At 48.1% G+C, this 12999-nt stretch overlaps 2 protein-coding genes across 5 annotated transcripts in view; both read right to left on the reverse strand.

Annotated features, from left to right (window-relative positions):
• LOC138741610 (C-reactive protein-like) overlaps nucleotides 1-12999 on the reverse strand; it is a 175946-nt gene that overhangs the window by 146118 nt on the left and 16829 nt on the right. The window lies entirely within an intron of this gene.
• Nucleotides 1-12999, reverse strand: part of col16a1 (collagen, type XVI, alpha 1) — a 225773-nt gene that overhangs the window by 70996 nt on the left and 141778 nt on the right. For all 4 annotated transcript variants that reach the window (XM_069895931.1, XM_069895932.1, XM_069895933.1 and 1 more), the window contains 6 exons: nucleotides 10128-10181; nucleotides 7594-7620; nucleotides 6478-6555; nucleotides 1882-1941; nucleotides 1698-1769; nucleotides 585-638 (listed from right to left, as the gene is read on the reverse strand). In XM_069895931.1, the coding sequence (XP_069752032.1) occupies nucleotides 585-638; nucleotides 1698-1769; nucleotides 1882-1941; nucleotides 6478-6555; nucleotides 7594-7620; nucleotides 10128-10181 (345 nt within the window). The remainder of the gene's footprint in view (nucleotides 1-584; nucleotides 639-1697; nucleotides 1770-1881; nucleotides 1942-6477; nucleotides 6556-7593; nucleotides 7621-10127; nucleotides 10182-12999) is intronic.

Below are 12999 nucleotides of genomic sequence, written 5' to 3' on the forward strand. Positions count from 1 at the left end.
ATCGTTCGGAGGTGGGAGGAAACTGGAGCATCGAGAGAAAACACACGTGGAGCCAGGGGGATGAATACACTCCTCACTGGGCCACCAGATTCCAACCTGGTCCAGAAAGCTTGCCTGCAGTAAACACCGAGTGCCAATGGGCCTCAGCACCGGGAGGATTGACCTTACACAGCCAATAATGAACAGAGTTTGTAGAGGAGCTGTGTCCACAGAGAGTGGGAACAGGTGAGATTGTTCCTGTGAGTCCCGGGACTGCCCCAGCACCTCTTACAAAACCATTTCAACCCTTTCCTGGCCACTGTGGGGGCTGCTGGAAGCATCTACTGCAGCGATTCACGGAGCTCCATTTGTTCCTAGAGTCACAGGTATGATTCCCAGGGCAGCGTCCTAAATCATACTGGAGATGAAGCCAAGGAGAGTTGTCCCCTGAGTGGGAACAGTTGCCCTCAGTCAAGATGCTGTGCTGGAGCTTGATAGGGGTGAAACCATTGAAAGTTCGGGGCCACAGTAATGGAGAACATGGGAAAACATTCCCCAGATTCCATGCATGACTCCAAGCATTCCATGATTATTGAAGTACCTACCACCTCTCCTGGAAGTCCAGGAATACCCGGCAGCCCATCATTGCCTGGAATTCCCTGGGAAGATAAGCACAGAAGATCAGTGTGAGCCCCAGTCCTGGGGACAGCTGGCAGCAGTATGGAGAGGGAGGGCTCGAGATGGTCGGGCAGGAGGCAGTGTATTGCTTGTACCTCAATTCCTGGGACTACAGGTAGCATAGAGATACCATAATGGTCTCTCAGTGGAGGGACCCCTACATGCTAGGAACACAATCCAAGACAGGTAGCTATAAAATGGAACAGGGCCATTTATCCCAGTGCTAGTTCTTTGGGAGGGTGACCCAATTAGAGACTTTACCTGCAGCTGCAGGCAGCCCTCTCAATGCTTCATTTCTTGAAATTTACAAGCGAATCTGCTCCCATCACCTTTCCACAGTTTCTGAGCTTTTAACTACTGTGGGGAAATATTTCTACTCCCATTTCATCCAAGATAAGAACGAGAAAATGTGGGTTAAGGGTGAAAGGTTTAAAGGGAACATTAGAAGAAACATCTTCACATGGAGGGGAGTGAACATGTTGAACTAGCTGAAGAAGTGAATGCAGGCTCAATTCAGACATTTATGAACATTTGGATTCGTACATTGACGGAAGGGCTATGGAGAGATAGGGTCTTAGTGCAGGTCAATGGGATTAGATAGAATAATAGTTGGGAACAGAGTTGATGGGCTGAAGGGCCTGTCTCAGAGCATCTATGTTGTAGCACAGGGTGTGACAGGGTGTTGCAGCACAGGAAGGGACTGGCATGGCAGCGCAGGACGTGTCTGAGCACTGCAGCGCGGGGCAGGTCATAGTATTGCTGTATGGGATGGATCTGAGTATTACATGCAATGTGGGATTTCCAACAGTGTTCAACTTGCGGGTTTGGGGTGTATCCAATTACATGCACGGTTAATCAGAGAGTTACTTGCAGGATGGGGGGTGTTTATCTGTATTACATGCAGGGTAGGGGGTGTGTATCCATGTTATATGCGGGTGGGGGTGTGTATCCGTGTCACATGCGGAGGTCAGCTCAGTGTTGTTGCAGGGTGCTGTTGTCTGCCCACCACACTGACTGCATGTATGACTCCTCTGCCTTACCTGCCGTCCCATCCCTCCGGGTGTTCCAGGGGGCCCAGGAGGACCAGGCATCCCTGGAGGTCCAGGCGGGCCCTGAGCAAGATTAATGAAGAAAAGGTGTTGTCAGGTGGAGTTCAACAAAAGGTGAATGTGGAATTCAATGGTGTCTGTGGAGAATTCATCAGCTTTGTGGGAGTTCACTCACCAAAGGACCCATTGTCCATGTCATTCGCTCTCCTGGGGCACCTGGTAGACCGTGTTCTCCCTGTGATGGGGCAATGATCAGACATTATGGGAGATCTGTCAACCTGCTCCCGGTCACAACTGGGTTGTCAGAATTGATCATTACTCATTTCCACACCCATTTCTGTTGGAAAGCACCCCATTCACAAATGTGTTTCTGTGGGGCCGTGCAATGTCACCATCCATCAGCCTGATTGCGAGAACTATTTATGAGGACCCAACTGAACTCAGTGATGAATGGAATTAGATCAATGTCCATCCTCTCAAAGCCAGTCTCTCTCTCTCTCTCTCTCTCTCTCTCTCTCCTGCCATGGACTGCACATATCTATTCCAGCACACCAGGAGCAATCTTGGTGCTCCATCTCCAATAGCCATCCTGAGCCCTTGTAGATATGCCATCTCAACACCTCTCGGATTCCAACCAATCTGGCCGACCCTGGCCTTCTCCACTGCCAGAGTATGACCAAATGCTAACCTGAGCAAAACCTCATATTCTGCCTGGGTAGTCGCCCACAAGCCAATGGAATGAGCATTCAGGCAACTCTTACCTGCTGTGTTTCCCCCACTCTTCCTGCTGTTTCCAAACAGCTCCTCTGATCCACTTTTCTCCACGCCCCCCCCCACCCCCCCGGTCATCTCCTCCCTGCAACCAGCTTCCATTCACCTGTCACTATTTCTTGTTTTCTATGGAGTTGCCCATTGCCACCACCATCTTGTTCCACTTACCTATCTCTTAACTGCTAGCCATTTATAACCTCCTTGCTTCGGGTATGCCAGAAAGACAATGACCGTGCTGGTAGAGCTGCTGGTGAGGAGTGGTGGCGAGTGACCTCTCCTGCACAGGGTTTTACCACCCAGTCCAACTAATGATGGCTCCATACAGTTTTTAATTGGCCTGCGATGGTTTATTTTAAACCTTGCGTCCGCGGGGTTTGGCCCAAGAATGGGGGGTGGGGGGGAGAGAGCAGAAGGGTTCCAGAAAACAGGTAGACCACCCCTCCTCCCCCTCCACCTTTGAGAAGGAGAAGCAGGAGGAGAGGACCCTATGGGATGGTGACTATGTGGTGGACCAGTGAGGGGCCTATGGCTGAAGAGCACACAGGTGGTGGCCTACTGGCAACTGCAGTGAAAAGATGAAAACCAGGCAGCGGACCACTAGAGACCGGCTCGAGGCTGGCTGAGGGGTTCCAAGGATCGGAACCTGCTTGTGAGAAGGTGCCGAGGGTGTTGCAGCTGCAAATGTTTAGCTCGTGCCGCCAATGGTTTGGACTAAAATCTGTGCGGCTGCAGAGGCTCCGTGAGTGTTGGAGACAAATCCACCAACACTCAGTAACTCTGGGGGGGAGGGGGGGAAACGGGACTTCCTTTTGCTTCTTTTTCTCTGAGTGCAAGGGGCACCTGGCAATTTCTGCTGAAGCGAATCTTATGGCAGTCAAAAGAAAATTTCATGTAATATTACACCTGTTTCTAGATAAATTAACCTTGAATCTTCAATCCTGCCTCCAGTGATCGCCCTCCAGCCTCTGCCTTCCAATTTCATCCCTTCCCCTGCCCCACCTGCTCTCATCCCCCACCCTTCCTCAATTACCAGCCTCTGCTTCATAACTTCCACTCCCCCTTTAAACCAGCCAACCTTCCTCCCCCACAGGCGCTGCTTGATCCGCTGAGATCCTCCAGTGGTTTGTTTTCCCTATCAACTATTTTGCTCCCTGGGCTTGTTCAACCATTCAACAGTGAACATAGAACAATACCGCAGGGTGTTCTCAAGGAAAGACATTTTGGTTAGAGGTTAAAAATTTTTGTAGAAAAAACTCCCAGAGGATCCGATGCTATTTTTGTTGGGTAATATTAAAGTGGTTAGTTCTAAATTAAGATTAACGATGTATCAAATTGAGTCTTACGATTGGCTTTAGCTGTTTCTAGGATGTGCAGAGCCATGACTTGGAAATCAGATACGGATTTAGAGACGGAGAAGTGACATGATGAATTACGTCCCTGTATTCCTCTTGAGAAAGTAACGTTATGCAATAAATACCATTTTTTTCTGGAAAATACAGAGCCATATTTAGAATATGTGCCCTTCTTCCCTACCACCCCCCGAGATACTGACGGCCTGTCGGCTGCTGCTACCCTGCCCCGTGCGAACCCAAAATGTTATTTCTGCGGGAGGGACAAGCACAGCAGGTCCCAGTGCCCAGCAAGAAAAGCCAGGTGCCAGAAGTGCCTTAAAAACGGCCACTTTTTTGCAGTCTGTAGGTCTAAAATGGCCATCGGCAAACACAGTGCCTCGTGTGAAGCCCAATCGCCACTATCCCATTCAAACTCTTCTTCCCCAGAGCTCTCGTCCAATGAGAGTGAGGGCTCCCCTGCACGGCAACGCCTGACATCACGGAGACGCCGAACCCGGAAGGGGCAGCCCACCCTCGCAACCATGGTGTTGGCCCGCCTCTCGCCCCCGTGTGGAACACTCGACGCTACCGCCGCTGCTGCCGCCGCCACAGACACCCCCGGGGCCGACGCTACTGCCGCTGCTGCCGCCGCCACAGACACCCCCGGGGCCGACGCTGGAAGAAGACCGCAGAGCCCACCTCACTGACAAAAGACAAAGGAGGAAAAACCCAACACCCAACCCCAACCCACCAATTTTCCCCTGCAACCGCTGCAACCGTGTCTGCCTGTCCCGCATCGGACTTGTCAGCCACAAACGAGCCTGCAGCTGATGTGGACTTTTACCCCCTCCATAAATCTTCGTCCGCGAAGCCAAGCCAAAGAAAAATTCCTTTAGGCATTCTCTGTTTCACTCCCATTTTTTCTTTTTTCTCTATTTAGTTTGGGCTTGTTGGGTGGGGGATGGCGAGGGTGAGGGAGGTGCAGAGGTTTTTTTAATATATATTTGTACCACATATATACTTTATTTTTTTAGATACCTTTTTTGAATATGTATATATGGATGTGGTTTAAAAATTTTTAAATAAAATGTTAAAAACGACAGCACAGGGACAGACCCTTTGATACCCAAATTAAATTTGGGCACTGAGGGTTGCACTCTATTCCCTACTCATTCACCATCTACCATGCCCATTCCAGGCACCCACAATGCTCTAGGTATTAAATTTACCTTGTGTATCTCTTTTAAACCCCCCCCCCCCCCACCTCATCTGGTGACACAGTTGACGTAGTGGTTAATGCAACACGGTAACAGTGTTAGTGACCTGGGTTCGAATCTGATAAGGAGTTTGTACGTTCTACCATGTCTCTGTGGGTTTCCTCCTGGGGCTCCGGTTTCCTCCCACTGTTCAAAACGTGCCAGGGGGTTGTGGGTCAATTGGGTGTAAATAGGCGACACAGGCTCGTGGGCCAGAAGGGCCTGTTACCGTGCTGTTTACCTAAATTTAAAAATTAAATTTAAATGCAGATTCTCTAGTGCATGAACTTTTCACTCCAGGATAAATATTCCGACTGTCTACCCTACATCTCTCATCTTTCGATAAACTTCTGTTGAAATATTCCTCAGCTTCTGATGCTTCAGAGAAAGCAACACAAGTTTGTCCAACTTCTCCCCCCATCTCCTGCCCCCCACGCCAGTCAGCAACACAGTCGAACTCTTCTATCTCCTTTTAACAACCTCTCCCCCCCATCTCCTATCCCCCACGCCAGGCAGCAACACAGACGAACTCTTCTATCTCCTTTCCAAAGCCTGTGATGGGATGGACAGAATTGCACACAATTCTTCAAATGCAACCAAATCACAGTTTTATAAAATTGCAGTGTGATCTCCTTACTTCCATCCGACAGTCCATCTGCCAGCTTTTGCTCTGCTTCTGAATACTTCTGAAAGGTGTTAACCTCTGTTCTTCAAGTTTAAGATGAACAATTTACCCAGCACCACTCAGTCACTGCTGGCAGATAGTTCTAAAGCCCAGAGCCCTCGGCCTGGGCAGTGCCTCCTACTGTACGGGGCTGTCTCAATCATTAGACTTTATACCTTGTCCTGAAAACTTCGCCCACAAGAACTTTCCTCCATTTACCCCAATATTCCTTCAGTGTCTTGAAATCATCCCTTAATCTCTATTCCAGATAGACGTGTGCTTTCATCCCTAGAGTGCAGGTATCTGTCTGCTAAACTTTTCACTGAGGCCAGAATGCTATTGGCTAATGGTCATGTTTTGAATGAATGAGAGTTTATCAATCATAACATTAACGTTCACTGAAATTCTCACTTGCTGCAGCCAGATGGATACAAAAATATTCTAACAGCAAGAATCAATTATATAACCACGTGAGAGAGGAAAGAACTATGAAGGGAGAGAGAAATGTTCACAGTTGCACGCAAGGCAAAAATGATGTGTTGTTCTGCCGTAGTGTTACGGGCAGGGTGGTACAGGGAGGATAACGTGTCTGACAGCAAGTATAATTAACATCATGCCATTCCCATTCTTCCTGCGCACTGTTGGCTCCAAGTTAGACAACAACCTGGAATGTCCAGCCTACACCAAACATTCCGTTGATGCTTGGCCCAGTGGACACCTTACACCCCCACATACTGGCAGCTACTTACAGAAGCTCCTGGCTGTCGGCCATCTCCTGGTTGGGTTGCAGGTCCGTACATACAGATGCAAGTTTCGGCTGCTGCTCCCTGCCGGCCAAAGAAGATTCATTGATCAGTTCATTCCTGTTTCTGCAGGATGGCAAGGAGGATCAGAGTTACAGAGAGAGGCCCCTTCACAATGTGGGCTTCACCCAGGGGTCCTTCACATCGACATCCACGGGTCCCTCGACAGTGGGATTCGTCCACACTGGGAGGGATCCCTTGAAAGTGGGGTTCAGCCTCACTGTGGGGTGTCCCTCGAGAGTGGGGTTCACCAACACTGGGGGGGGTCCCTCAATAGTGGGGTTTGCCCACTGTGGGGTGGGTCACGACAGTGGGGTTCACCCACACTGGGGAGTCCCTTGATAGCGGGGTCTGCCCACACTGGAGGTTTGCCCACACTGGGGGTGGGACCCTTGACAGTGTGGTTTGCCTACACTGAGTGGGGGGGGGGGGGTTCCTTGATACTGCTGTCACTGTCCCTGAGGCAGGACAACACACCTTACCCACACCGCGCCCTTTTCCTTTCCACCACAGGAAGGCGTGACATGGAGCACCACAACAGAGTGGTGACGTCGTTAACCCTGACTCCGTCACCAAAGGAAAGAACTCTGCCCATGGTCATCATCCAATCTCTCCCCATCCCAGGCAAGATCTCCCTTCCATCTGCAGGCAGGAAGTGCAGGGGTACAGTGAAGAAGGCTGTAGACACTGGAATCCAGACCAAATGTGCTTCTGGGGACCTCAGCAGGCCATGCAGCACGTGTGGAGGCTAAGCAACGGTCGACTTATCAAGTGGATGTGCAGGGCTCCAGCTGAAATGCTGTCCCACTGTCTCCACAGGAGCTCCCTGACCCATTGAGCCCCTGCGGAAGATTGTGTTCGCTCCTCCTGTGCTCGAGCTCCAGGTTAGACTGGGGCTGCCTGTTCCATGCTGTGGGGTGTGAGGGGCAGGGACTGGGTCACCATGCCAACATTCCCAGCACACAGCTACTCCTTCACCTCCTTCCTCTCCTGGGAACCCCTTTGGGATTGGTTCCACTGAGAGATTTTACCAAGAATACAGAAGCTTAAAAAACAACTTACCTTTTCACCTTTGATTCCAGCTGCGCCCTAGGCAAGGGACATAAAGGAAGGAACCTATGTTAGTGGGAGCTCACAACACGGCACGTTATTGTGACTACATGATGTTCACTAGCCACGGACTAGGGTTGTATCTGCTCCATTATTTACCTTTACTTACTTCTATCCTAATCCTCTGAGCTCAAAACCCCCAGTCCTCCGAGCTCAAAACCCCCAGTCCTCCGAGCTCAAAACCCCCAGTCCTCCGACCTCAAAACCCCCAGTCCTCCGAGCTCAAAACCCCCAGTCCTCTGAGCTCAAAACCCCCAGTCCTCCGACCTCAAAACCCCCAGTCCTCCGACCTCAAAACCCTAGTCCTCCGACCTCAAAACCCCCAGTCCTCCGACCTCAAAACCCCCAGTCCTCCGACCTCAAAACCCCCAGTCCTCCGACCTCAAAACCCCCAGTCCTCCGACCTCAAAACCCTAGTCCTCCGACCTCAAAACCCTAGTCCTCTGACCTCAAAACCCCCAGTCCTCTGAGCTCAAAACCCCCAGTCCTCCGACCTCAAAACCCCCAGTCCTCCGACCTCAAAACCCCCAGTCCTCCGACCTCAAAACCCTGTTCCCAGTTATCGCCCTGTCATGTGATTTCTCCATTGAGCAATCAGTGGCGAATTTTGGCCCTAGCTTTTGAACTTCCCTCGTCCTGTTACCATGGTGTTATGGTTAGTTGCAGTTAGTGCAATGTTATTACAGCTCCAGCGACCTGGGTTCAGCCTCTTTCTGTGTAGTGTGACTCTATTTGAATAAATGGTTCAAGAAGCATCTTAAAGATGAACAAATGATTAGAGAGAAAATGATGGCAGTGTGGAGCAGTGAAAAGACCCCAAGGCATGGTTGCGAAGTGATAATTATTCTGTCCAAAATATTAACACCCCGTTGGGCAGATCTGAGGCCAGATTCCCAAAATAAACATTTCCTTTGGAGTTAAAATTCATTGACATAACTAATCTCACTGACAGTGAGACCAGGGACTTGAGGGCGTGAAGTGGTTGAGGAAACACTTTTGGTGTGGAGTGGGGACAGACTCAGTGTTTAAGTGAGGACTAGAACACACATAATTGCAACCCAGTACAGGCCCTTCAGCCCACAATGCTGTGCCCACCCATGCAACAATCTAATCCTTCCCTACCGTATGCCCTTATCTCTATTCTTTTTTACATCCATTTGTAAAAGTTAAAACCTTGTTTTTTTAAAAAATATTTAGTTAATTTTGTGCCTGTTTAAGAGAACTATTGTTTATAGTGTTACCATAGTGACTATGATGTAATATCTGCCCAGACTAACGGCTGCTCATTATTTAACCAGATATGAAGGAAGCGTGAGCATGAGAAATTTTTCTTTGAATTTTCTGTTTCTCTTTAAATTTGTTTATCTGTATCTCTTTAAAGTTTGAGCTTCTTTATATACGTTTTATATCTCTATCATTATACAGTAAATACTTTGTTTATTCATCATTATGAAAGTCTTAATGCAAAATTATGCAAAATGTTTATTTGTTTTATTAACGAATTAAAGTACATAAACAGCAGTCACAGAGTTGGATTTACTGGATTAAAGAGATCAAAATTCGAAATATCGTAGCTCACACCTTGGAAGATAACACTTTGAAATTAGGATATATTAGAAAAAGGAAAGTGTTGTCTATACCATGTGTCTATTTAAGTGTTTTTCAATGTGCCACTTATTACAACCACCACCACCCCTGGCAATGCATTCCAGGTACTTGCACACATTTCCCCAAAACATTCCTCCATATACTTTAAACAAATGTCCTCTGTGACTTAGTAGTGTTGCCCTGGGAAAATGTGACTGCCTGCCACCCATTCTCTGCCCCTTATCACCCTGTAAACCTCTATTATGTCACCTCTCAAACCTTGTTTCAAGATGAAAGAAAACCACCTCAGGAGGAAGAGGGGATGAGAGGTTGTTCTCACCGGTGCAGGTACAATGGGCTCCAGTGCTGACCAGTGGTCGGGGATTTTGGTTGTAGCTAACTGTTCTTCTTCATGATCCAGCACAGTAACAGGCCCTTCTGACCTACAAAACCATGCTGCCCAATTACACCCAATTAACCCAGATGCTTTGGAGGGTGGGAGGAAACCCACACAGTCGTGGGGAGAATGTACGAACTCCCTACAGATAGAGCTGGATTCGAACTGGTGCTGCAGTAATTCTACACTCACTGCACAGCTTGCTGGCAGGATTCTGGGAAATTTTTGAATAATTCCACACCAGAATGCAATTCCCACCACTCCACGATTCTACTCCCCTGCTGGCTGTTCCCTTCCAGCCATTCCTAATTCCACTCCCCCCCCCCCACCCCGGCTCCTTCCACTTTCCCTCTGTTGTTCCTGCTCCATGCAGGATATGACCCAGGTCAGGACCTTCCACCAGCACATCATCTCTGGACTTCCAGTGAATCCACAGACATCAGGGCAGGGCAAGGTTGAGTGGGATGGAGGGAAAACCAACTAGAGTGTCAAAGGTACTTACTGGGAAGCCTCGTTTCCCTGGTAATCCTGGAGCACCAATCTCTCCATCTTTGCCCTGGTAAAAATAGCAGCAGTTAGTGCATGCTGGGATTTATGGTGGAGTTTGACCATAAAACAAGAGAACACTGCAGAATGGTGAACTGCAGTGCATGAAATTAAACAAAAGGGGTGTATCTGTGGCAGGGGGGAGGAGTACACAACAGGGACATGGACCAATTACTCCTGGACACGATTCCACATCTTGCATTAGCCAATGAATTATTCTAGTGGAACCCATCTTTCTTCTCAAGGGCGCCTTTGAGGCTGCCTGGTGAACTTTCACCACCACGGCCAATGTCAGTTAGATCCATTACAGTCCACTTTGCTGGCACCACCCCACCAACTCTGGAGTGACAATCCCACTGTCACACTAGGAGCCACCCTCCATGTGGAGCATCAGTCATCCTGCTCTCATCCAATGCAGGAAACTCATCACCATTCCTTAGACTTTTCCCAACTAAACAACCCGAGCACGGTGGGCTCCATCTCCACAGGACAAATCATCTACCAGGATTGAAATGGTTACAGTGACAACTACACTACAGAAACAGGCCCTTCAGCCCATCTAGTCTGTGCTGAACAATTATTCAGTCTGGTGTCATTGACCTGTACCCAAACCTCGCCCTCCATACCCCTTTCATCCTTCCATGTATCAAACCAAATTATTTTTTAAATGTCAAAATTGAGCCCGTATTCACCACTTCAGATGGGAGCTTGTTTCACACTGTCTTCTGGGTGAAGAAGTTTCCCCGATGTTCCCTTTAAATATTTCACCTTTCACCCTCAACCCCTGAGCTCAAGTTCTTTTTTCACTCAATCCTGGGTAACTCTCCTTCTTTGACGGAGTGGCACATTTGCACCGAGGTGCATTGCCATGATTCTTAGGCGAGGGGGGCACAACTGGGTGGCATTGAACCCTCTTATGTGTGGCCCAGCTGGCATTGTGCCAGACTTCCCTGCCCGTGTCCAGGGGCAGCTCCATTCAGGCAGCATGGACTCCGTTCCCTCCACACCACAGCCACTTATCCTGTGCCTGACCCGCTTGCACTGCTGTTCTAGCACACCAGCATGTAGTGCAAACCCTGCTCTCACTGCCCCAGAAGTACTGAGATAGCAAGAGGAGAATTAGCACTTGTTAGAACATTACATCACAGTTAAACAGGAATAACTGCAAACACTCCAATGTAGTACACAAACTTGCTAGAGAAACTCAGCAGGTCATGCAGCATCCATGTTTCAGGCTTGGTACACCTGGTAAATCTCTGCACTCTCTCCAAAGCATCTTCACCCTTTCTGTCATGAAGAGACCAGAACTTAATAACCATCTAACAGTGACAGCACAGAAACAAGCCAACTTGGCCCTTCGAGTCCACGTCGAACACTTTCTCCCACTGAACCCCACTGACCTACACTCGCCCCGTGACCCTCCATTCCTTTCCAGTCCATGTACATACCCAACTTCTCCTAAAATGCTGATATCGAATCTGCCTCCACTACTTCATCCAGACGCTCGGTCCCCACACACACCACTCGCTGAGTAAAGAAGGTCCCCCTCATGTTTCTTATAAACATCCCCCCCATACTCTCAGCTCACATCCTCTCATTTGTATCTCCCCTTTCTTAAAGGAAAAAGCTTCTCCAAGTCCACTCTATCTACACACCCAATAATTTAAAATCCCTCAATCAAATCCCCTCTCAACCTTCTACGCTCCAAAGAATAAAGACCTAACGTATTTAACTTTTCCTTATAACTTAGACCCTGTAACCCCGGCAACATTCCAGTAAATCTTCTCTGCACTCTCTAAGTTGTTGATCTGTTTCCAATAATTTGGTAACCAAAACTATACACAATATTCCAAGTTTGGCCTCACCAATGCCTTGTACAATTTTAACATCACATCCCAGCTCCTGGACTCAATGCTCTGATTTATAAAGGCCAACGTACCATAAGCTCTCTTCTCCACCCTAGCCACATGTGATTTCACCTTCAGGGAACTATGTACCATTATTCCTTGATCCTTCTGTTCTACTGCACTCTTCAATGCCCCACCATTCACCACATATGTTCTATTTTGATTAGTCCTACTAAAATGCATTAAACTCCATCTGCCATCTTTCAGCCCACTCTTCTAACTGGCCTAAATCCCCCACAAGCTCTGAAACCCTTCTTCACTGTCCATAGCTCCACCTACCTTAGTATCATCCACATACTTACTCATCCAATTTCCCACCCCATCATCCAGATCATTAATGTATCTGACAAACAGTAATGGACCCAATACTGAACTCTGAGGCTCACCACTCGTCACCGGCTTCCAATCTGACAAACAGTTATCTACCACTGCTCTCTGGTATCTCCCATTCAACCAATGTTGAATCCATTTTACTACTTCAATGTTAATACCTAATGATTGAACCTTCCTAACTAACCTTCCCTGAGGAACCTTATCAAAGACCTTACTAAAGTCCATATATACAACATCCACTGCCTTACTCTCATCAACTTTCCTAGTAACCTCCTCAAACAAATTCAATAAGGTTTGTCAAACACGATCTTCCGCTCACAAATTCATGTTGACTGTTCCTAGTCAAACCCGTCCTATCTAAATATAAGAATACTTTCCATTAACTTATCCACTACTGATGTCAAATTCTCAGGCCTATAATTACTAGATTTATTCCCAGTACCTTTTTATAAACAATGGAACTCCACGAGCCACCATCCCCGTTACTAATGTCAACGCCCCTACTATTTCTACACCAACTTCCTTCAGGGTCCTCGAGAATATCTTGTCAGGACCTGGACACTCATCCACCTTTATTTTCCTTAAAAG

This window comes from Narcine bancroftii, chromosome 8 (assembly GCF_036971445.1).
Source record: "Narcine bancroftii isolate sNarBan1 chromosome 8, sNarBan1.hap1, whole genome shotgun sequence".
NCBI lineage: Eukaryota > Metazoa > Chordata > Chondrichthyes > Torpediniformes > Narcinidae > Narcine > Narcine bancroftii.